The sequence below is a fragment of the Uranotaenia lowii genome, chromosome 1, assembly GCF_029784155.1.
Source record: "Uranotaenia lowii strain MFRU-FL chromosome 1, ASM2978415v1, whole genome shotgun sequence".
Classification (NCBI taxonomy): Eukaryota; Metazoa; Arthropoda; class Insecta; order Diptera; family Culicidae; genus Uranotaenia; species Uranotaenia lowii.
The window spans coordinates 29,581,409-29,607,972 of NC_073691.1; the positions used below are offsets into that span (position 1 = coordinate 29,581,409).

Consider the following 26,564-nt stretch of genomic DNA (forward strand, 5'->3'; position numbering starts at 1 on the left):
AAAATTGTCAAAATTGTCAAAATTGTCAAAATTGTCAAAATTGTCAAAATTGTCAAAATTGTCAAAATTGTCAAAATTGTCAAAATTGTCAAAATTGTCAAAATTGTCAAAATTGTCAAAATTGTCAAAATTTTCAAAATGGTCAAAATTGTCAAAATTGTCAAAATTGTCAAAATTGTCAAAATTTTCAAAATTGTCAAAACTGTCAAAACTGTCAAAATTGTCAAAATTGTCAAAATTGTCAAAATTGTCAAAATTGTCAAAATTGTCAAAATTGTCAAAATTGTCAAAATTGTCAAAATTGTCAAAATTGTCAAAATTGTCAAAATTGTCAAAATTGTCAAAATTGTCAAAATTGTCAAAATTGTCAAAATTGTCAAAATTGTCAAAATTGTCAAAATTGTCAAAATTGTCAAAATTGTCAAAATTGTCAAAATTGTCAAAATTGTCAAAATTGTCAAAATTTTCAAAATTGTCAAAATTGTCAAAATTGTCAAAATTGTCAAAATTGTCAAAATTGTCAAAATTGTCAAAATTGTCAAAATTGTCAAAATTGTCAAAATTGTCAAAATTGACAAAATTGTCAAAATTGTCAAAATTGTCAAAATTGTCAAAATTGTCAAAATTGTCAAAATTGTCAAAATTGTCAAAATTGTCAAAATTGTCAAAATTGTCAAAATTGTCAAAATTTTCAAAATGGTCAAAATTGTCAAAATTGTCAAAATTGTCAAAATTGTCAAAATTTTCAAAATTGTCAAAACTGTCAAAACTGTCAAAATTGTCAAAATTGTCAAAATTGTCAAAATTGTCAAAATTGTCAAAATTGTCAAAATTGTCAAAATTGTCAAAATTGTCAAAATTGTCAAAATTGTCAAAATTGTCAAAATTGTCAAAATTGTCAAAATTGTCAAAATTGTCAAAATTGTCAAAATTGTCAAAATTGTCAAAATTGTCAAAATTGTCAAAATTGTCAAAATTGTCAAAATTGTCAAAATTGTCAAAATTGTCAAAATTTTCAAAATTGTCAAAATTGTCAAAATTGTCAAAATTGTCAAAATTGTCAAAATTGTCAAAATTGTCAAAACTGTCAAAATTGTCAAAATTGTCAAAATTGTCAAAATTGTCAAAATTGTCAAAATTGTCAAAATTGTCAAAATTGTCAAAATTGTCAAAATTGTCAAAATTGTCAAAATTGTCAAAATTGTCAAAATTGTCAAAATTGTCCAAATTGTCAAAATTGTCAAAATTGTCAAAATTGTCAAAATTGTCAAAATTGTCAAAATTGTCAAAATTGTCAAAATTGTCAAAATTGTCAAAATTGTCAAAATTGTCAAAATTGTCAAAATTGTCAAAATTCTCAAAATTGTCAAAATTGTCAAAATTGTCAAAATTGTCAAAATTGTCAAAATTGTCAAAATTGTCAAAATTGTCAAAATTGTCAAAATTGTCAAAATTGTCAAAATTGTCAAAATTGTCAAAATTGTCAAAATTGTCAAAATTGTCAAAATTGTCAAAATTGTCAAAATTGTCAAAATTGTCAAAATTGTCAAAATTGTCAAAATTGTCAAAATTGTCAAAATTGTCAAAATTGTCAAAATTGTCAAAATTGTCAAAATTGTCAAAATTGTCAAAATTGTCAAAATTGTCAAAATTGTCAAAATTGTCGAAATTGTCAAAATTGTCAAAATTGTCAAAATTGTCAAAATTGTCAAAATTGTCAAAATTGTCAAAATTGTCAAAATTGTCAAAATTGTCAAAATTGTCAAAATTGTCAAAATTGTCAAAATTGTCAAAATTGTCAAAATTGTCAAAATTGTCAAATTTGTCAAAATTTTCAAAATTGTCAAAATTGTCAAAATTGTCAAAATTGTCAAAATTGTCAAAATTGTCAAAATTGTCAAAATTGTCAAAATTGTCAAAATTGTCAAAATTGTCAAAATTGTCAAAATTGTCAAAATTGTCAAAATTGTCAAAATTGTCAAAATTGTCAAAATTGTCAAAATTGTCAAAATTGTCAAAATTGTCAAAATTGTCAAAATTGTCAAAATTGTCAAAATTGTCAAAATTGTCAAAATTGTCAAAATTGTCAAAATTGTCAAAATTGTCAAAATTGTCAAAATTGTCAAAATTGTCAAAATTGTCAAAATTGTCAAAATTGTCAAAATTGTCAAAATTGTCAAAATTGTCAAAATTGTCAAAATTGTCAAAATTGTCAAAATTGTCAAAATTGTCAAAATTGTCAAAATTGTCAAAATTGTCAAAATTGTCAAAATTGTCAAAATTGTCAAAATTGTCAAAATTGTCAAAATTGTCAAAATTGTCAAAATTGTCAAAATTGTCAAAATTGTCAAAATTGTCAAAATTGTCAAAATTGTCAAAATTGTCAAAATTGTCAAAATTGTCAAAATTGTCAAAATTGTCAAAATTGTCAAAATTGTCAAAATTGTCAAAATTGTCAAAATTGTCAAAATTGTCAAAATTGTCAAAATTGTCAAAATTGTCAAAATTGTCAAAGTGTCTAGATGAATAGTTTAAAATAAAAATTATTTTAGCGCTGAATGGGATAAGATTTTGGTACAAATGGGATTTTTAAAGCTGATCACCTGCTTTTTCTTTCTAAAATCTAAGCTCGAGTTGGTTCGAGGTATGAAACTTTATTATTTCTTTTTTTTCAGTTAAAGGAAAGCACGAGAAATATGTCGCATTCGTGTAAGAATTTTTCCGATTCTCAAAACAATCGATTCAAATTCGGAATTAATGATGCGACAAAATAACGGCAAAGAAATAAAACCAGTTAAAGCATTCCAGAGGACAACCAATCTGTGGAGTTGCATTTTCAAATGAGATTTTTTTTTCTTATTTCCTTCGGAAACCTTTTTACTCTCAGTCCAAATCAAAGTGGGAAATGTAATTAAACTCTCCTTGAAAGTAGGAAAAAGAATATGGAAAAGAAATGGCAAATGATGGGATGAAAAACATTTCCTTTTGACCCAAACGGAAAATTTAAATCCCCCGAAAATTCAATCCGTTACACTCGAAAGGGTTTTCCTCGATGTGCATTTCTTTTTTTTCTCTCTCTCTCTCTCTTGGAAGTCAAAGGATTCGTCCCATTCATTCGCGCGCGCCATTTAATGGACCGTGAAAAGAAAGTGAAAATTGTCCATCTCCTACTAATGGATTAGCATGAATTTCCATCCCAAGGCTAAGAGATTCGAGTATGGTGAAAAATGAATAGAAAAAAAACCTAGTGGGAATCGATCCCTGAAGGGAAGTTTTTTTTTGCTGATGATGGGTATTTTTTTATTTACTTTCTTCAAAGGATTAGTCAGAGAATCTCTCTGGCTCCAGAAGAGGATGCTAAATAATTAATTAGAGAAAAACATCTTCCAATTTATCTTTTCCTACTGCGCGAGGTTGGAGATTTCCAAGAAAAATGTCTTGGGATCTTAAGTTTAGGACGTGAGTGTGTGAAAGTGTAGGATGAATAAGGATGGGTCTTAAGCAAACTTTCATGAATCAGGCTGGGATGGGGATCACATGAGCCCGTTTTTGTAATCTTCCTCACCGAAAAACAGCAAACGTCGCCGTCGTTATGTGTTCGTATTAATTTTTAATCGTATCAGATTAATCTTGCCTTCCGGCTTACCGAGTACGGGAAAATGCCGGATTTTAGTATCAGAAGCATCAGGAGCCAAGAAAGCGCCTCATTTTTCTTCGTCTTGAGCTGTTGGTTTTTCCTGCCAAGATGGATGGATTCGGTTGGCTACAAAGAAACTACTCATTCCAACCTCCCTCGCTAGCTTACATGAAGGCCACATACGGTTAAGCGAAAGGATTAAAAGGGCTGAAGGAAATTTGCTGCGAAGTTTTCTCGCAACATTTCGAGCGACAGTTGATGAGGATTAGACTCACGCTTTTGGGACAAATGTAACATATCTTTTGAAGTAAACAACACACTTTCTTTCTTTGACTTGAGATGAACGTTAATGGCAAGTGATATTTATCACCAAATTTTCTCGAATTTAATATTTTTTTTTTAAATGAAAAAAAAAATTAATATTATCAATAGTCGTTGAGGAAATAACTTTCGATCTCAAACAACTATAAATACCGGTTTATAATATTCCAAATAAAACATGTTAAACGTTCAAATGTTTCTATAGAATTAATTCAATTTATTTTATCCAGAGTGGTTATCTTAAAAAGTTTGTATAATGAGATTTAAATAACAAATGAAATTATTAAGGTGATGGAAAATATTTGAGAAACATAAGGATCAAAGAAAAAGAAGGGCATAAGCCGTAAATATAATATTTCTCGAAAAAGATACAACGGCTCACCGACAGGACTTGAACTAGCAATTTCGCTACAGTATGATGGCGCGTTAGCCAATTACACCACGGTGAACGCGATGGAATAGACCGACACGAGCGTACAAGTCGAGCTCCATCGGTCAATTGCTGGATCTTCTATCGATACACTCTCTCTTTTTTTCTCAAATTCAGGCAACCTTAAATATAAAAATCAGAAAAAAAAATCAGGCTCAAAAAGTGGAGGAGGTAGTTATTTAGCTACGACCGCTAAACGTAGGATTACACAATTTTGTTGTCAATGTATGGAATAATAGAATTTATGGTTTATTTTCGTAGTGATCAACATATGAGTGTCAAAATGGTAATATATGACTGACAAATTTCGACTATATAATAGAATTTATAAATAATCTGAGCAAGCATTTTGAACAGTCCATGTGACATAATTCAACCAAGAAATATAATCGACCATCTGAAATAATCCTACCATGCAACAGAATCGACCATGACACAATCTGACTATGCAACATAATCGACCATGTGACAAAATCCGATAATGCAATTTAATCGAAGATGTGACATAATCCGATCATGAAACATTATCGGATCATGTGACATAATCCAATCATGCAACATAATCTGACCATGTGACATAACCCGACCATGCAAAATAATCTGACCATGTGGTATAATTCGACCATGCAACATAATCCGACCATGCAACCATGACCATGTGACATAATCGGATCATGCAACATAATCGGACCATTTGACATAATCGAATCATGCATCATAATCCGACCATTCAACATGATCGGACCATGTGACATAATCCGACCATGCAACATAATCGACCATGTGACATAATCTGACCATGCACCATAATTGGACCATGCAACATGTTCGGAACATGTGACATAATTCGACCATTCAACATAATCGGACCATGTGACATAATCGGATCATGCAACATAATCAGACCATGTGACATAATTCGACCATGTGAAATAATTCGACCATGATACATAATCGGACCATGTGATGTAATCGGATCATGCAACATAATCCGACCATGCAACATAATTGGACCATGTGACATAATCGGATCATGCAACATAATCGGATCATGCAACATAATCGGATCATGCAACATAATCCGACCATGCAACATAATCGGACCGTGCAACATTATCGGACCGTGCAGCAAACGTATGTTCAATTCGACGACAAACAGCGAAAGAAACCGAGTAGACCGACGGGCTCTTTGTTTCATACCTTTCATAGGTAGGGAAAAACAAAACCCATCAAAGCAGGCGTTGGTGATGACGTCATAATCCTTTAGATGTTATGTCTCTTTATGAGGCGTTTTTCGTGACGCGAGATTCGTTCGCAAATTTCAATTTGTCCCCCTATAGTGTTGCCGTAAGACGTAATTCTACGTCAAAAATAGCCGAACTGATAACTTTTTTTCGGTTTTCTTACAAAATAGGTTTAGTTATCGATGGTGCTGTGTGGCAGCGGCCAAAAGAATACTGCCACTGGGATACTGGTCCATGTCGTACGAGGCGACTTATCCAGTACTTCCCAGATACGTTTATCTCATATTTCTGTCTATTGGAAATCAATGAGGCTGTATCTGGGCGGGGGAGAAAATAGGTCAAGGTCAATTATTGCATGCAGAGTTCGGAAGTTTTTCAAGTTCAAAACAATGGAAGAAAATGTTTTGAATCTGAATCAGTTTTAAATTCTTGCTAGTATTTTTGAACTTTTGTACGTATTCTCTCTCGAGAAGGGTATGCCAATAGTGCATATGTAGTACATGCATTTGCACAAGCTGTATTCTTCTATATTTTCTTGTTTTGCCAATTTGGAATGTGATTTTTCATATAATTAATCTTTTTGCTCTCCTAGTAACTCCGTTTTATAAAATCTCTTCACATGTGTTCAAATGTGAATCGCAAACGCATCGCTTACGGTCCCATTTCTTTCGGCTATCTGTTAATATTAACCGATTTGAAATCATAGAAGAATATAATCTAAATTACATCAGTTATATCTGTCACATCAAGCGCAAAATTAGTGTATTTTCCTTATTATGGACAAGTGTTCAGTCCCTTCTATCTTTGGATTGGTAACAGAATTTTGTGGAGGTAAATGCCCTTTTATATAAAGATATTAAATTTTGGTTATTCAATCATTCAAGCCGTACAAATATCGTTTCCATGGAAAAAGTGTTAAAAAAAAATGTCTTTTAGGTTGCCAAAAGGCTTTAAAATTCCCTATTAAATCAAGCTTTCGATCAAAACTTGTATCGCATGTCGACAGTCATATCTGTTTCACCTAATTTATGTCATTTCTCTTATATTGACACATGTTCCCTTAGCTTTAGAATGGCTATAGTGTTAAGAAGAGTGAATGCTCCTCTAGTATCGTACTCTGATATTTCGTTATCAAACGTCAATCCTGGTTCTAGAATCCACTGCTACAGCTATCGCTTGTTTCAAATTTGTTGTCACAGGAACTCTTTGTAGTCGTCTAACCAGAGCGCTAACTGGTGAGTTAAATAAAAATATATAAAATCAAGACTTTGTGCTCTAAATCTCCTGTATGGTTAAGCTATGATTCAGAGGTACTACTGTACCTATATTTACCTTCCACTTAGTGTGTACATGTCCCTCTTTTGCCCGACTTCATTTTTTTTAATGTATGTTAGAATTTAACAGAGAAAGTTAAAAAAAAGTCCTTATTTCCGATATTATGATTTAAAAAAAGCTTCATTGCTTAAAAATCCCTAAGTGGATAGGCTAAATGCCAACTTTGCCATTATAAAATCGTTTATTAGCCCTTATTGTAGTTGTAGCATCCTGGTTAGAACACTTTCTGATCATTGTAAACTCAAATCTTCTGAATTTTGCAGTTGTGAATCAAAAATGTGTGATTCATTTTAGCTCATATATGCCTGTTTTTCGTTTGCTAGAAAGCTTTTATGTACTCTCGCCTATCCTGTTATAAGTGTATCTTATTCTAAGATTTAAACTTAAATAACAATCTGTCATTTTTCACCCAATGTGGTTATAAGCTTCATTGCTTTAAAATCCCTACGTGGATCGGCTTTATGCCCTAAATATTTATTTATTTTCTAATCCTTTTATGGTTTTCAGGTTTCTCAGGTATATGATGAAATCTGTAAAAAAAAAGGCTAGGCACAATTTTCCCGTTTGTTTGGATAACGTGCCGCTATCAAGCCTACCCCTTTTCTGATACCTGATACCTGAACATAATCGACCATTTGACATAATCGACCATGTGACATAATCGGATCATGCAACATAATCGACCATGTGACATAATCGGATCATAAAACATAATCGGACCATGTGACATAAACCGACCATGCAACATAATCGGACCTTGTGACAGCAAACGTCTGTTCAATTCGACGACAATCAGAGAAAGAAACCGAGTAGACCGACCGACGGTTCCTTTGTTTTATACCTTTCGTAGGTAGGGAAAAACAAAACCCATCAAAGCAGGCGTTGTTGATGACGTCATTATCCTGTGATGTCTCTCAATGAGGCGTTTTTCGTGACGCGAGATTCGTTCGCAAATTTCAATTTGTCCCCCTATAGTGTTGCCGTAAGACGTAATTCTACGTCAAAAATAGCCGAACTGATAACTTTTTTTCGGTTTTCTTACAAAATAGGTTTAGTTATCGATCATGATGATAAGGGTTGCAATAGATTTAAGGGAAAAGTTTCAATTTTGAAAACTGACTATGTACATTTTGTTGATTGGCCCAAAAAACTGACCTGTGCAAAATTTCAGCCCAATCGGATTGATTTAGGTGTGCCTCAAAGCGCTCAAAGTGTTGGTTTTTATACCCTCAAAATCAACAAAGGGTGGGACCAACGGAAATTGGAATAAGCGAAATTTGTCAAAATTTGGTATTATCTCGGAAAAAAAATTGTCAAAAATTTACCTCAATATGTAAAAAGTAACGTAACGGAGGACCAAATGAAATCGGGTTAATCAATGCCAATTTGCCGATAGAGCTTATTCCATTTATTCTTAAGAATTTTCTATTTTGAATTTAACAGGTTTTCACTCAAAGTTATCGTATCAAAAATATTGCGAAAAGTTCTAGCTATCAGGATAAGCCTCCGAAAACGAGGCACATTGACAACCCTAATCACAACTCATCTATTCGGGATTTTTGTCGATCGAGCTCGCTGCTCAAGATTCCGTTCAGACCAGTTAAGTACACAGGAAGGTGTTGCGCTAGCTTGACTTGTACGCAGTGATGCCACATTGAAATCGGTATTTTCGAACCCAAAAAAATCTTTTATCTGTATATAAATCCCAAAAATCGGTTTAAAAATCGCTATATTCAGGCGTATATAAAAAAGCATACACTGTAAACTTCCTAACAAATTTTCTTTAAACAAATACTTGCAATGAAAAAGTAAAGTAAAACAAATTTTGATTTTAGGATAAAAATTCTACAAATCGGTATGAAATCAGTATATTTTGCCGAAATCGGTAATCGGTTTATACCGATTCTTGTTCAAATTTTTGCCCAAAAATCGGTACAAATACCGGAAAATCGATACGTGTGGCATCGCTGCTTGTACGCTCGTGTCGGTCGATTTGAAAACAAGAGAGCAGTGAGGCCACAATTAAATCGGAATTTTGCTACCCAATAACATTTTATTTCGGTATGGAAATCCGAAAAATCGGTGAAAAAAACGATATTTTGTAATGATTGAAAATTGGTCTTCGGTAATGATTCTGAAATCTGATATTTAATCCTTTTTTTGTAAATGCCTTACCTTAAGTATCTTGTGTGGTTACTATTTTCTGTTGTTTATTCATTTTTTATTAGTTTTTAAGAATTCTTAGAAGGTTTATACTATACATTCTAAGTAATAATTTGTATTTGAAAATTTTTGCAAACTTGAGATTTTTTATAATTGAGGCCTTTGATACCAAATACACAAAAAAATGACTATTACGTGTCACTGAAACTACAACCTTTAAAATAAATCAACCTGTTATTAACAAAATCTGTAATTTTAAATTGTTTTCCTTGAAAGTTAACGAAGATTCATTTATTATTACAGCAAATGTCCTGTTAAAAAGTTGTACACTGAAAATTAAATGTCACGTAATTTGTTTTTCGACCTGTAAAATTACGGTAAATGTCATGCTCCTTTTTGTTATAGGACATTTGCGTAATTTTACAGAAAATAATTTTTGCTGTGTAGAGATATAATTGCATGAAAGCAAATTTTGAGAAAACACGCTTTTAAGATGTTGTGTTCGGTCATTTTCTAAAAGTTTTTTTTAATTATTTCTCTTCCGAACATTAAGGTATGTAAATAATTTTCTTAAAATCTGAAGAAATTACCGATTATAGTTTAAAATATGAAAAATCTTTACGTATTATTACTTCCAAACCAAATTTTATACCAAAAATTTAAAAAATCGATATGAAATCGGTATGTTTTTTCCCAAAATCGGCTTTCGGTGAATTTATACAGATTCTTGGTAGAAAATTTGCTCAAAATTCGGTATAACTACCGATAAATCGGTACATGTGGCATCGCTGCAAGATAGATCAATAAGAAAATAGTACACATGCGGGATAAACATGGATGGAGTGTATCGATGGGAGGTTCTGGAGTTGACCGATGGAGCTCAACTCGCACGCTCGAGTCGGTTGATACCATCACATTCACCGTGGTGCAGTTGGCTAACGTGCCCTGTCGTTCTGGAGCGGAGGTTGCGGGATTAAGTCTTGTCGGAAAGCCGTTGTATCTCTTCGAGAAACTCTCTTTGGCTCGTGGTTTTGTTTCATTGATATTTTTCGGTGATTTACGATGAAAAATAAAACTGCTGATTTTTTGTACGAGCCGTACGACGGCCTTAAAGGAAACACGCGGCAAAACAAGTTTTTTTTTCTGAGGATGGCTGAAAATTAGTAAGTTGAAACGTTAAAAACAGCAGTTTTATTTTTCTTCGTAAATCTCTGAAAAATATCAATTAAAGAAAACCACAAGAAAATGCGGTTATCAAAACCATACAAAAAAAATTTCGTTTACCCCAATGTTTCTCTTAAATTTTCCATCACCCTGAAAATTTGTTTTTTTTTCAGGTCCGAAATGTCCCAAAGCAGAATCATAAGATTTGGACAAACGAACATGAAATTGTATCAGATATGATAACTTAAGTCGTTTAACGGTTTTGCGAATTGCTATTCCAACTCCAGTGGAATGATCGTATAAGATGTCCTCTGAAGTCAGTTTAAATCGGATATGATAGAAATTCCGTTCTGTTTTTTTTTTTTTTTTTAATGATTTCTGCCCCCGCGCAGGCTTCAAGTAGGAAAATCATCGCATTTTCTTTCTGCAACCAGCAGTGCATCCAGATGACTGAAATCAGTTCGGAATTGAGTGATATTGACCAATGAGAGAACTGAAAAATATTGTCTTTGGCTGCGATTTGCATTCTTCGAATAAGTACAAATAAGGTGTCGAATAGCGCCGAATTGGTGTAATTTTCGTCGCTTTAGAAAGAAATATATTTTTTTTTGTATATTGCCTCCACTTTGGTAGGTAAATGCTTTTTTTTTCAACTTTCATACGATCTTTCTATAATGTATATGGGATGTATATCAAAATAGCAAAAGGATATAGTTTCAAAAATGTTTGCTGGGAAGGATTTTCTAAAAAAGTTTAGTTAAAATTTAATTATTTATTTTTGCGGAGTTTTAAAATAGTAAAATATGTGAGTGAAGCAAAGATAAAAATTATTACTTGCTGATTCAAAATCGATTTGTGCTACTCAGAAACTCTCCGTGTTATGAAGTTAAAGTTTTTTTAACCTTCATCGACCTCATTTAGAGATGATGTTACTCTTTCTGACTTATAGTTTCTAAAGAAGCTAAAGATTTTCAACTCGCTGCCTCATATTTTCAAATCTTTTAAACTGAAAACCAGCTTCCAAAGAATGTTGAAAGTGACCTGGCCGAACCTGTGGACTGTTTCGGGAAGAGGGGAACGAATGTTAATCACTTAAGTGACTCACGTTCACTTAAAAGGTTGATGTAGATGCTTTACGAACCACCCATAAATGTGGAGAGTTTTATAACAGGTAATTTGAGGAAGGTTAATCCTGGGAGATTCTAGGCCAGCTAATTTTTTCGTACAATTCCTACAATGCTTCTTAAGTTTCCAACTGAAACTCTTGCTTTGACCACGAGGTTTATGAACAATTTTTTTTTTCAAATTTTAAACAATTGTTTGAAATTCTAAATTCATTGATATTTTTGTAAATTTTATGAAAATTTTCAAACAAACACAAAATCTGTCTGTAGAGATCGTCACATCCAAACGATAAATTGATGACATTTCAAATTAAAAAATTTAATTTATAGATAAATATGAAAATATACCTCAAAATCTCTGTTTTTTCCTTAATCTGCACAATAATTTTCAAAACAAGCTTAATTAATACCTTATCGAAGCAAGAAGTGAAAAACGTTGGTATTGAATAGACACTCCCAAAAATATCACTTTGAACTCTTTCAATCAAATTACCGTAAGCACCCCGAAAGAGGTAACAATCAAATAAAGAGACACATCCGAGAAAAGGTTACACCTTGTGACTGTGTCTCTTGTCAGAACCACCTGAAATTAGGGGGTTAATTTTTACAGAACCCTTTTATTCCGGCGAACGAACGGCAACGTCCACCGAAAGTGTCAAACTGAAAGATGCGGGAAAAGTCCCGAAAAGGAAAACTTCTCCCCGAACAACGTGGATGAAAGTTGTCAAAACGAAAACTCATACGGTGAGATATGTGAAGGTGAACCTCCACGCACTTTTCCCTCTGAAAGGAAACCGGAGAGATTGAACCCTTCTGTGATGTTACGATATATGTACGTCTTCCATTAGCAAGGAAAACCCGAATGGATGAATTCCTGAACCTTAGCACCGGAATTGTGGAAAATGTGAGCTGCTGGTTTGTTTTTTTTTTATTCCCAGCATACCTTTTTCGCTTTGAATACCCCTTAGCTGATGCGGGATGAAACGACGACGATGACGACGATATGTCTGCGAACTTCCTGCGTTTCCCATTTGTCGATGTGTGAATAATTCAACCCCAGGATTAGTTTCAACGCTCTTTTCCTTTGGAGTGTGTGGAGAAAAATTTCTTTTGAAGGTTTCTCCGGATTTTAATATGTGTAATTTGTATAATGTTGCCAGGAATTGGAGCAGGGGTGTCAAATGAGAAGCTTGTTTACAAGAATTCATGTGAGTAGTACGTAAATGAGAACAGTTAAAAGAAATTTTCATTAATGGTGGAGAAGATACAAGGGATCATGGTCTATGAATTTTAAGACGACTCGATGTTTTTAAAGTGAAACTTATAAGTTCAAATTAAAGCTTAGTTCTTTTAGAAATGGGACAGTTACGAATGCGTGTATCTCAGAAACCTTTCGTTTGATCAAAATACTTTCTATGAAGGAAATGGAGGTTATCTTATGATAATTCATAAAAAAATTAAAAAAAAAATAGTTATCGTTTTTTTGTAAGAATAATTCTTCTTTATTCTTGGTACCTCCCTTCGGCCAGCGCACACTTTTTTCAGTCATGATAATGATCAGTTTTTCAAACTAATACTCCGTCTAATCTGTATTTTAGGTGGCTACATCCCCCTTCTTCAATTTCTGATACTTTTCGGACCAATACTTCTCTTTTAAAAGAAACTGAAGCCACTTTAGTGGATACAGCTGTTTCGAAATTAACCAATTTGATTATTTTTGAGCCACTTTTTGAGCGTTTTAAATGGAATTTCTGCTGGCAAAATCTGGCAATGACGAAGTAAAACCATGAGGAGATTGAAATTAAAGTATATTCGGTTAGTATAGATCGTAAGTTGCGAAGGATACATAATAGATTGCTCTTTTTAGGCTTTTGAAAAGAGTGAAAACCATAGCTTTCGTTTTGAATATTGTTGTTTTTTCCCCAGGAGCAGAGTTTTGGCAAATCATTATATTTTATACAAAATAATAAGTAAATACATACTTTAATATACTCGGGACCTTGCCACGAGCAGAAGTGGTATAGGATTCAAACGCTGGAATTTGTTTTAAATAGGGTATTTCATAAGTTATGTCGTTCATCAGGAAATCATGTGTCCCATAGCCTCGGAACCAGTAATACAGCTTATGAGCTGTGAATCTGGCAAAAAAAAGGTTGTTTCAGGTTAGGTTTGAATGACTCATTAGGAGGCAACACTTTCAGCTTATCGGAGAAATTTTTTTTTTTTGAAATTTCAGCGATCTACCCTTAGTTGTTCGCTTATTGAAAATTAAAAATGCTGGTATGAGACTTGACTTCCCTGATGACCCTTAGCCGAAGTTGCCGATCATATGCTTCACTCCAATGGTTGATTTGAACTTTGTGAACATTTTTGACAGTATTTCCATACTTTTCCACCACTCACAAACAGTAGTTCTTTGAATAATCAACGGTTTTGTCGGCAATCAATTTGATAATGATGGATTTTGAATGCAAAATTATTTTTTCCTTTTTCTCTTGCATCGTAAATATCTCAAAAACGCGTAAATTTTAAATTTTGAAAAAAAAATAGGTCGGATAGTACTTTTTACAGGCAACAAAATGCTGTCAAAATTTTGAATGTCCGATTACTATTAAACGAGCTATTAGCAAAAGAAAGTGTCCCATTTCTAAAAGAACTAAGCTTTAGTAGGTACAAGTCAAAAAATAAGAACAGCTAAGGAAATTAAAAAAAAAATCTTTACACAATTGTGGATCAAAGTTCAAATGAGTCTTATTTGAAAACCTTTAAAGGATGGATTAATCCCTGAGGAAAAACCTTGCCTTTTGTTCAAGGTATCCAATAATTTGCCAACGAGCGGATATTAATTATGCTTATTTGTGGAAACAAAAAGGTGGCCCTCCAAGGTGGTGGCTTCTGGAGTACAGTTGCGAAAGTGTCTAAATTAAGAGACCAACTAACTATGGGACAAAAATACAAACAGCTCCCCACACCCCAACTCCGAAAAAAAAGGATCCAACGAAGGATGACGCCCCGAAAAATCCCTTCCGCAATACAAATTATAACCATCCGGACCACGGACTGAGAGAGAGGAAAAACTTTTCCAGCGACTGGATCAACATCCTAAATGCGTCGGCAGGTAAAAATCCACCCTTAATAATACAAATTTTCCCGGAAAAACAGCAGCCACCTAAATAAGAGGGAAAATCTACCTAAATAGTAGATGTTTGGTCTTTATGGGAGCATAAATGAAGATGATAGCGATGATGCTGGTTTTAGAGAGAGAAGCTATAAAGCCTTCTTTCAAGTTAGCAACATGTACCTAGTCCTATCACGGACAGAGCGTGCTGGTTAGAGGAAGATAAATTAGAAGATGTTTTATGAATTTTAATGAAAATAATATGTTGGCGGATGCTGCCGGAAGGTGGAGCCGGTTATAGAGCCATTTGTCGTTGGAAATTTCTAGGGCGTAATTTCTGCCCTCCCTGAGGTTTATCATGAGAAAATTAATCCGAAGAATTTCTTGTGAAATACAATTTTTAACAAATTTGTAACTCTATAGATGGTCTTAAAATAGATTTTGATCCAAAGTCATGGTACAGTGAATCAGATGGATTTTTTAAATTTTAAATGTGAAGACTCGCATTTAACGAATATAAACGTTATCTACGACAATTGTCAAATGGCAACTGATATTCTTCGTTGAAAAAAAAAACATTAGTAATCTTCATATTTGATCAAATTGTGAGATTTTTCTTAAAATTAAATTGATTTTTATTAAATTTTGCGTGTTATGGCCAGGAAAAGCCATAGGCCTGTAGGGAGGAGCGGCTTTGGTGAAACTACCACTACTTGCCGTTTCCTCTTCAAGGATTAGGCTATGACAACCCCATGGTAGTTGCCAAACAGTGGAGGCAAGCCCGCAGGCTGTCTGCCTGGAGGCCAAGACCGGATTTATGTGAAAGCTTCGTAAAACTCAAGAGGACCTCAAGGACTAAAGAGAACCTCAAGAGACCACGCATGGTTGTCCCATCAGTAGAGGCAAGTTCTCATGACGCTGCCCGGCGGCCAAGGCTCGGTGCGATTTCGGTCGCCTGGTTAACCGAGATCCAAACTCTTTCAGATGGAAGGGCTCTGGAAAGAGCCGATTGTGGCAGCTGGACCCGGGAGCCAAGCGTCGGTACGAAGCTGCGAAGTAGAACAAGACACTCTATCTTGATTTACTTTCTATTCCTTTTCTCTAACTTATCACTCAAACAATTTACACTATTTACAAGACCGTCCCATTTTGACGGTTTGGTGGATTGATAACGAATGACTCCACAGGCGCGGCAGCGCACCTTTTTATATCTTCGGCTAGACAACTGCTGCTCGCTGATTGGCCGATGACTCTCATCTCTTTTCTCGCGCTCTCCTTCAAACTTTCAGCCCACTTGTAGGACTGAACATTGCGTGTTACGTGAATTGCGAAAATTCTACCGTTTATACTCAACTAGATTTTGGTAAATTTCTGTTTTAAGACAAATGACATTGGTATTTGGAGTATTGACAGCCAACGCCTTGAAAACCTGATATCTTTATTGAGTCAATCCGTCGAACCATTTTATGTCGGTCGCCGTTTTGTAAGAAGAATGTCCGACAAAAAGTGAATTTGGTAAGTGGTGTTTATGCTATTTAGAGTGTTCCATTCCTGTCCAGACCCAATACCCATTTCCAGGAATCAAAATGCCACGTAGACATGAAATAGGTGTTCAGTGCTTCATAATGCTACATAATGTACGTTCGGTCGTTTCGTTGCCAGATTGTCACTCCCCTGGTGGAATCAAGATCCATCGCCGAGCGCCGCTTCCAAAGTCTAGAGAGGAGACTTAAGCAAGATCCTGCCACTCGAAAAGCCTACATTTGTTCCATGACCGACTACGAACGTTTGGGCCACATGATCAAGTGGACGACTCTATTCCTCACTGCTAGCTACCACATCATCCAGTCTTCAACGAGTAAAGCACAAGCAGCAAGGTCCGTTTTATTTTTGACAATATGCAGTTGGTAGGATCCACTATCCAGGACGATCTACTGTCGAACATTGTGCCCTTCCGTACCCACCCAATTGCACTCGTAGCTGACATTGAGAAGATATACCGCCAAACACAATTGCACCTGGACTACTATACGTACCGATGAATTCTCTGGCGCCGAAGTCCCAAGGAACCTCTCGCAACGTTTGAGCTGCAGACTGTGACCCACGGTTTTGTTTCAGCATCATTTTTGGCCACCCGCACCTTACAGCCCCTTACTGGGAACGAAATCAGTCGTTTTTCTGTTGCCGCTCCAGTTTTCAAGAACGACTCAAGACTCAAGTTAAACTCAAGAAATGAGCATCCAATGTTTCTAAAGTACAACTCCAGTAAGCTCACAAACCGCAAGAGTATGTCCTACACCGCACAGATCTTTGATCCACTTTGTTTGGTTGGACTGATTATTACCGTCGTCAAACTGTTTGTTCATGCAGCGTTTGTGGGGACTTCGAGCAGAGAACGGATAATCTTTTGGATGGGATCGCCTAATGCCAGCGTCGTCGTACCAGGCCGATTAGAAGGAGTTTCACAGCATGCAGAGTACCATTGTCACTTCCCAAGTTCCTCGATAGGAGTCTTCCAAAAATAACACATCCTTTCAAATGCATTTCTTCTCGGACGCGTCGAAGAAAGCTTACGGTAGCTTTTGCTACACTCGGTCCGAATGTGATCAAGTCGTCCGTATCTTATTGCTGACATCGAAGTCGAAGGTCGCACCGCTGAAGAGCCACCAGAGCACTGCCCGTTTGGAACTTCTATCTGTCAACTTACCCGAGAAGGTCAAACGTGCTCTCAGGTTGCCTGCCGAAGTGTTCTTTTGGACTGATTCCTCGACGGTTCTTCAGTGGTTACAATCATCACCTAACCGCTGGAAGATATTTATGTCCGACCGAGTGTCTATTTAAGTTCCAGAACTCGACAGATAGGAACTTATGGATTCATGTTCGTGGAGAATCGAATCCAGCTGACGAACTTTCACCTGGAATAAGTCCACCTGAGCTCGTCAATCATTCGCTTTGGTGGACTAGATCTCCATGGCACGAATCGAATTGTCAGCATGCCAAACCATTTCAACAAGTGAGATGAGAGGTCCAGTTGCTGCGCTTCCGGCTGTTGTGAAGGATGACGAGTTTGCAGATCGTATCTTCAGAATGTACTCCAGTAACGAGAAACTCACTCCATCGCTCACTGCATGCGATACCTCTGCTTGTTGAAAGCAGCTGCACGGAAGTTAGAGAGGAACCCATTCCCAGCGCTAACCACCGCCGATCTGCAAGAAGCAGACTTGGTACCGTATCGTCTTGCCCAGAAACGGAGTTTTCCTGAGAGGCCACGATAACATCAACCGGTTGCCTTTCGTCTTCATCGCAGTTAAAGTACATCCGCACCAAACTGGATTCAGATTGAATTAGTCGGATTAGAGACAGATCTATCGCAAACTGAACCCCGCACAAAGTGAAACCTGTACACAACGCTCGTTAGACCGGTTGTCCTCTACGGGCACGAGACATGGATATTGCTCGAGGAGGACCTGTGTACACGCGGAGTATTCGAGCGACGAGTGTTAAGAACCATCTTTGGCGGCGTGCAGAAGAACGGAGTGTGGAGGCGAAGGATGAACCACGAGCACGCGCGACTCCACGGCCAATCCAGTATCGAGGAGGTGGTTAAGGCTGACCGGATACGCTTGGTAAGACATGTTGCGAGAATGCCGGACGACTGTCCTGCAAAACAGGTGTTTGCTACGAATCCGGTAGGAACGAGACGAGCAGAAGCGCAACAAGCGACGTGGTTAGACCAAGTGGACCGTGATCTAGCGAATGTGGGATGTCCGAGAAATTGGAAAACGGTTGCCATAGACCGAGTGAATTTAAGAATTATGTTCATCAAGTTATGTCGTGAGCCGGATTACTACGAAAATAAAAAATAAATAACATTTTTTTTGGAAAAAAAAACATTTCCTGGGAAATTGCTGGAAATTCATCCGATTTAGAAATTCTAACAGACCCGAATGTCAAAAAAGGTCTCCTAAATAAATACAAAAAAATTAAAAAATTCTAATAATTTTTTCATTCACAATCAATCATAAACATCTTCCGGCACGCGGCGAACAATGGTAGGAAGAAATTTGCAAAATAGTTTTGAAATAAATCAACAATTTCAAAGATCAATTTTCAACCATTAGGGCCCTTGCTTTTTAAGAGGGAGGTAGGGTCTAACACTTTCAAAAAATCGATTTTTTATTTTTTTATTTTCTTATTGTAAAACGTTTCAAGAATGTTATATCAAATTTTCAAGTCAATTGAAGCAAAACTGTAGAAATTATAGGCCATTATCTCCTCCTTTCTAATACTGCAAGAAAGCAAGAGCAGAAACTTCAAACGCGTTTTTCTCGATAGCACATTTTTAAAGTCCGTGGACATCGTCATTTGAAAACTACTTATCCGATTCTTTTCAAATTTGGAACATATTTTCTACATATAAAATACCAGACCCCAAAGTTTTTCTTTTTTTTTACTTTGGGGAGATTTTACAGATAAAAAATGGCGGATTTTTTCGTGAAAAATCGTAGTTTTTACTTCAAACAGCCACAAAAATTTCATAATTTTTTTTATAGTTAAATAGAAACGTTGGGGTTCAGAAAAACATCTATTAAAAATATTTTGCTCTGATTTTTTGATTTCAGATGATTCTGTGCTGAGATACAGTGTCCACCGCAAATCCTGTTTTCTAAAAGGCATCCTCGAAAGTGCTCCGTCACCGGTTCATTTTTAAATATTTTTCTACGAAAAAATTACTAAATGTTCTTTTAACAATGCTTTGTATCATGCAAAAAATTTGTAACATACATTTGTTTGAACGATAGCTCTAGAAAAAAATCGCGAAAATGGTGTTTTTTTTTACCCGTTAGACCCTACCCCCTCCTTTAAGTGTCGACAAAACGTCTTCAGAGCTGTTCAGTTGTGTTATTCGAACTTAAATGTTATTATTTGTCCGAATAATCTGTTATTCTTGGATTAGGTTCTATTTTTTTTAAAGTATTTTAGTACAGGGGTGAGCAAACTTTAAAACCAACGGCCCAGTTTTAATTAAAAATCTTTTCGGAGGGCCGCACTTATATCAAATAACACTCGTCAATTATCTGCAGAACTCTTTAGATAATAACAAGAAGATTGGCTAAATAATCAAAAGTTGAAAAAACATTGAAAAAACGTGAAAAAACATATTGTAAGCGGTTTTTTCGGTAATCAATGTTATTTATTACAAATCTTAAAAAACGGATAAAATCTGCCGAAAATGATAAGATACATCACTAAATCAACGTCAGAGTTTGTTGTTGTTTTGGAAAATATAGATTTATTTCAATTAACTTGAACTTCTTCGCAAACACTTGTTCTTCCAAACATAGACGTTCTTTGCATCACATTTTTCCATAAAAACGGAAATTTATCAAATTCTTTCTACGATACATAAAACATTTGACTCGTTTCCATATAAAATTTTTTTTTTTGTTTTAAACTACGGAGCCTACACATAACTTTCATTCAAAACTCTTTTGGGGCAATGCATATCACAGCAAAAACGAGAGATATATTTTTATTTTTTCTGGTTCAAATTCACTTGTCGAAATTTTGGTTTTCTGGACGCATTTCCTAAGTGTATTTCCAAAATGTAATACAGTTGAAATTTGCTCTCAAAGTCCTGATTTTTTCCTGCAATTGGTGAGAAAATATTTTTAACATAACATGTTGATAAAATTAGCTGATTCTGGGAGAAACAATAATTTTATTGATTCCCAAGAAAATTACAGTTAAAAATTTGGGCTAGAGTTTACCTTCTTTATTGTAATTTTTTCTTTAAACTCTTTTAAAACAAATTTTAAAAATTAAATTTCAGTGCTCCTGGATTTTTAACGTATGTTTAAGAAAATTTCTTAACAAGGTTAATATGAAAAGACTAAATTTGTAAACGTTTGGTTTGAAATCAGAGAAATTTTTCACAGACTTTTGAGATCAAATACAAACGACAATTTGGGTTTTATCAACTTTATTGATTTTTTTTCCGAAATTTTGAGGCTTATCTGTAATTCAAAATTATTAGTTTCATCCATTTTGATAAAACAATTATATTTTCAAAAAAAAAATTTCTGCTGAGGAAATTTATAATACATTCCTTGGACAGCATTATAAAAAATCATCATCATTTGTCGTCGACCGTGGCCTGAAGGATAGCGTTCAAGTCTTCTAAGCCAGAGGTCAAGAGATCGAATCTCGGTCACGGCATACATAGTACTCTTTCTGTGTGCTGGTGGTTTTAGCATTTGTTAGCTGCTAGCCATCATATCCTTGAAATATGTACGCATTAGATCTTAGTAAATTTGATCTCTTCAAAGAAACAAGAAGATTCACTGAGATTCTATATATGTGTGTGTTCATCAATAGCCTTCCGATGCTTGTATTTGTCTTTGTCGACTTGCTATTACTTATTGATTTTGAATTTAAAAGTCTTCAAGAAAAATTAGGGAACTTGTATTTTAAATTAGAAACTGAAACTCCAATATAACGTTTCTGACAAAAAATTGCACTTATTGCTTTGAGGAAATTACATTGAATGTTAAAATATATGGGAAAAAAGTCACCAAACTGAATAATTGTCAATTAAATCCAAACAAAAACACGTGAATTACATATTTAAACAATAATCGACAAATGTTTATCAACTTTTAAATAAATAACTATCTGTTGCAGGAATAACTTGAGAAAATATTTCGATTTCAGAAAGGCTTCGCGGGCCCGGCTTCGTTGACCAACTTCAATGTGCTGTGTTTAAGAACTTTTTTACTGGCATCAGTTTTTTGGTATTGTTTTTTGTTGTTTATTAAAATCTTTTTCATTGAAAAAAAAAAACTCTTAAAAGTTTTGTCTTTCGTAATCCCCGATGTATTGAACCAAAAGTTTGAGGTAAATTTTTAGATTTTTTTTGGGATTATAATCTCAAAATTGACAACTATTCACTCAAGCCATTCATGTTTTGAAAATTCTCATGCATGATGAAAAGCAAAAATAAATCCTTATTTCACGACAAATCACTTGTGAAACTTTCAATCTAGAGATAAAATTAAATCGATCAATACAAATATTTTGAACGAAATACATGTAAACGCAAAACAAATGAAAACTATTTATCACATTTTTGTTTCCATTTTCCATCCATTTCCATTTAAAAACATACTTAAGCTATTGCTTCCAGATCTCATTGATTTGTTGGATTGAAAATTATGTTAAAACCGAAGAATTTCATGAGATTTGGTTCTAGGTACTCTGAGTCTATCGTCACTCGAATAAACAAACGACCCGAAAAAAAATCGATTCAATCCAACCCAGCCTCCGCAGCTTCTTATTACTCATTATCTAATTGCCACCACCGACCGACGGGAAAGAAGCTGCTCATTTTCTTTTTCCCGGTTGTGGCCCGTGTCCAAAAAAGTATCTTTTCTTCAACTGGTAAAGAATTTTCACGTTCAAAAAAAAACAATCGTTCGCCACGGCGAAAAAGGGGACAATCAAGTGAAAATGGACGAAAATTAAAACAAACCCCTTGAAAGAATTTCCCGGTAGGCCTACCGGAACCAGAACTGACTACCGGCTTGTGAAAAAAAAATGGACAGCAGCCAAACGGCGGAAAAAAAAAACTTTTAATTCCCGGAAATTAAAATTAAGAACGCTCCGGGAGAGATTCGCCCGCCTGCGCCAAATTAGGGGACCGAGACATGAGATGCTACTGTTTACAATTTATAATCCCTTGTTTGGCTCTGAGCCTTGCCGGTGGCCACCGACTTGCCGGAAAGCCAAAGGAAAGAAAGTCAGAGGATTTGTTAGGCATTTTTTTTTCTATGCTGCCTTGTGTCACTCATCCCTGGGTTCTCGAAGTAAAAGTGGACTTAAGGGATGAGTTCAAAATGGACAGTGAAAATGCAAATAAGTAGAAATAGAGATAAGGGGGTGCGCTTTTTTTTTGGAGTGGATTTGTTTTTTTCTCGCTTCGCTAAATCTTCTGAGACATAATAACGATGAAAGTGATAATCATTGTTGGAATCTTGGAAAGCATAAATTTTTCGGTTTCCCAAAGGAGAAAGGTTGGTGTTTTTTTTTTCCTCTCAGCCTACATCCGGAGCAAGTGCTGTTAATCCCTTCGATGCGTCTTGAGTTAATTTTTTTTTTGTCATCCAATAAAAAAGAATACAAATCTTACACAGTTACGGGCTTTGGGTTTGAAGAATTTCAATTCCTCTAAAAGAAAATTAAAAATTTAAACAAAAAAATCCAACTTACCCCTTCCACTTCTCCCCACGAAACGCAGGTCATTAAATTTGGCCACCTGGTTCTTCATAATGGCGGTGCAGTTCCGGAGCTCGCCGGCAAAATTTTCGTCGTTGCCGGCCATCACCGTGACCATCGTTCCATCGCCGACTTCCCCCAGGGCTACCACCTTGAAGGCCACCGGAAGCGTTTTGTTCGAGCGCCAGTGATTTGGGAGGACGGTGCAAACCTGTTGATACAGAAAGAAGTGTTAAAAGTTTTAGTGTTAAAGCTTAGAAATCGTATAGCAATTGATTCAATTCTTACAATTAGGAGATAGCAGTTTTGTTTGTAATACACATGTTTAATTGAACTTTTTACAACCTAATTTGAGAGGTAATGTGGAAACAAGAACTGTTTTAATGACCACTTGGGAGCCCTCTCTGCTTCCAGAAGGGAATGGGAAGGTAAGATGGGAGGCTTCCATATATTTTTTGATAATTCGAGAACTTGTGACCTGCTCCAAAGTCACAAGCGGCATAGGGGGAGAAGTGCCGTCCTCGGAAATGGTTATTGTCCCTCCCAAAGGCAAAACAAGAGTCGCAAACTGAAAAATATTGTGTCTACAGAAGAAAAAAAAAAAGAAAAAAAACATCATTATCATTACACTTCACAACAGAACAACACACAGTTAGGCCCAAATCTAGATCGGTTGTTGTCAATAGTCAACCGATCGTGCGCATACGCCGTGCCTAGGCTTCGCCCGTGCGCACTGGAAGAACGCCAAAAATATGAGCACCCAATAGAGAACAAATTAATAAAACAAAACAGCCGATCGAGTGGTCGACAAACTACAATACCGGAATGCAACTCAAAACGACAATCTCGAAACAATGTCATGAGCAAATTAATACTTCTTGCACGACATCCGATCTACGCCCACCGATTCACGTAAGTTCTGAAGAACATCATCTGGCAACCAGGTAGGACTCCCAACGTCAAGAACATGATCGAACTAATTAGTTCGGGGCACTCAATTCTGAATTGACGAACACAATCGAGCTTGTGTAGGGGTCCAACAGATATTCTCGTTCTATTGTTGCTGATCAAGCGCGAAGTGAAGACGTTCCACAAATACTGAGCGCGGCTCCTTGAAAGTTTGCTTAAACACCATTTTGTCAAGGGCAAAGTAAGTGAAATGAAATGAGGGTAGCCAACTTACGCCAAAGCAGAAACCAATTTCTTTTCACAGTTCAGCAGCAACAGAGCGAGTTAAAAGGTCGCGACCATACAGTGAAGTGGGAGAATTTAGAGATCGGTAAGATGGGTATTCGTTTTAAATGACCCAGAAAGAAACTAAACGATTGTTCTGGTGCTCGTAGGCTTGTGGTTTTCGATGCAAGTAACTGCATAAGAGTCAAGCGGCGTACCAAGCGGGTGGAAGAGACCCAGGAGGGGTCGAGATTCGCAGCTTTGATCCTATCCGGATAGGCAAGATCGAGATTCGTCCGCCGTGGGATAGACTGCACACGATTACACACACACACACATAGAGGATAAGTTTTAACCCTACACAGCAAGAAAAATTCGTGTAAATTTAGATCGAAAACGATGCACGAAAACGGAACATCGATTTTGATGTAAAATTCTATCACGGTGTATTTTTTTCGAGGATGTAATTTTTGAGGCGTGTAAATTTAGATCGAAATCAATGCACGAGATTGGATCACAAAAGCCGTCGTGTAAAAATACACAGGGATGTAAATTTTAAAATTTATTATCGTAAATATTGATATTTTTTCTAAATATTATGGTTTTTGCTTTTGTCTTGAATAAATACGCCGCATGTATCATTTTTAATTCACATTTATTTCCGAAACTGAACATAAAAAAAACATTCGGAAAACGTCAGGCTGATATTGTTGTTGCATCCGATGATTCCCAGCACGGGGACGTTTTTCGAATCAGCATGATCAGCATCCTCGAATGGTTCCGGAAATCATAATTTTTCGGTCAGCACACTCGAATTGTTCTGACAAAAGTTTCTCCGGATAATCACTGGCCGGATATCAGCCGCTGCGAAAAATCTAACCTTGCTGTAATGGAGAGAAAACTTATCAGTTTCAACCATATTCTTTATTTCACGTCTCATAAACTTACTACTTTAAAGACTCTTAAAGTGCTCCTGTAGCTATGCCTTTGAATGACTCGTTTCCGAATAATTTTCCAATTTGTTTACTTTGTGCCCGATGCGCAAACTTACTTGAAATATAAAAAGGCACAATTTAAATACTTGCATTCAATTTTAAACCAAACAGATATAATTTTACACTGTTTGTGATATAAATTTCATTGACCGGTTGATTTTTGCATGATGCAGTGTAAAATTAAATCAAAACAGTTTATTTCTATTCAATTTTGGAAAATAGACTAATATTACATCGAAAGAAGTTTAAAATTACATCTTTTTGTAATTACACTCAATAAAAAATAGATCACTCGTGTTTTAGATTCCGTGTACTTTTAGAAATTTTTTGCTGTGTAGAGTAAGTACAAAAACTAATAAATAAGTAAATGTTATCTGTAATTCTTTATTTTGTTAACTTGGGAGTAACGCGGTAAGTTTAGAGTTTGTTTCTTTTTTGTTCACCTCGAACCCGGTCGTTCTGTGGTCGGAGGAAAGGGTCATGTATGCTCCGCCACTCTTCGATCTTATTTGTGATTGTCTCATGCATGGTTACAAACTCTTCGAGTAAATGCTAACAAATTTGGCAGAGATGGGCATTTGTGTATGACAAATATTCCTATCAGGAGAACAGGAAGAGGAAGGGACTCCATATGTTTTTGACATATCCCGAAAACTAATCAAGCAAAAGGAACCAACTTCGGCATGGAAATGTATAAATGTTCAAAAAATGTTTCTATGAATATTGAGTACCCTTTTTTCTTTCCAGTGTCGTGTAGAGGGATCTCCCGTACATTTCCCATAACTCAAGAGCTGATAAATCCAATGGAATAAAATTTGGCCTTGGAGTGAGTAGAAACGGGAAGTTTTTCAATGATAAGTTGGAACTCCTTCCTCCTTGCAATGGAATGATAGGAAGAAGGGAAGTGGGCTCTTACCAGGGGTGTTACACTCCTCAAAAGACCATATCCTATAACAACCAATCATCATGTCAGTTTTTATTTGTAACTAGCTGACCCGGTAAACTTCGTTTTACCTTTTTATGTAATCGTAATATATGTTTGATTTCATCTACACTTCACTTAACTTTATCGTGCTCGCGAATCGATTCTTATGGAAATCGTAACAAATAAAGTTGAATTTGTATTGGGACCACCTTCCATAAAAAGTGAGATTCTTGAAACTATTATACAAACAATCTCTGACCCAAAAAACCCTCGGATACCAAATTTCACTTCATTCCGACCGACCATTCATACGTGATGTTGTTACAAAGAAAACGCCTCCATTTTTATATATAAGAAGAGATGTGAAGAGATCATTTTGTATGGGGACCCCCCTTTCATAAAAAGTGAGATTCTTGAAACTATTATACAAACCATCTCTGACCCAAAAAATCCTCGAATACCAAATTTCACTTCATTCCGACCGACCATTCATACTTGATGTTCTTACAAAGAAAACGCCTCCATTTTTATATATAAGATATTTTTAATTGGTATTTCTTATTAAGATTTTTATTTTTTTTTAAGTTAATATCAATGCAATAGAGTAATGTGTCGTGATTTTACGAATCTCAATTCAGATATTCACTTAGACACGTCTGTC

The 26,564-nt window shown here is 35.4% G+C and overlaps 1 protein-coding gene across 2 annotated transcripts in view; it reads right to left on the reverse strand.

Moving 5' to 3' along the window:
* LOC129739613 (segmentation protein Runt) overlaps positions 1-26,564 on the reverse strand; it is a 127,967-nt gene that overhangs the window by 69,611 nt on the left and 31,792 nt on the right. For both annotated transcript variants that reach the window (XM_055731093.1, XM_055731094.1), the window contains exon 3: positions 22,805-23,021. In XM_055731093.1, coding sequence (XP_055587068.1) covers positions 22,805-23,021 — 217 coding nt within the window. The remainder of the gene's footprint in view (positions 1-22,804; positions 23,022-26,564) is intronic.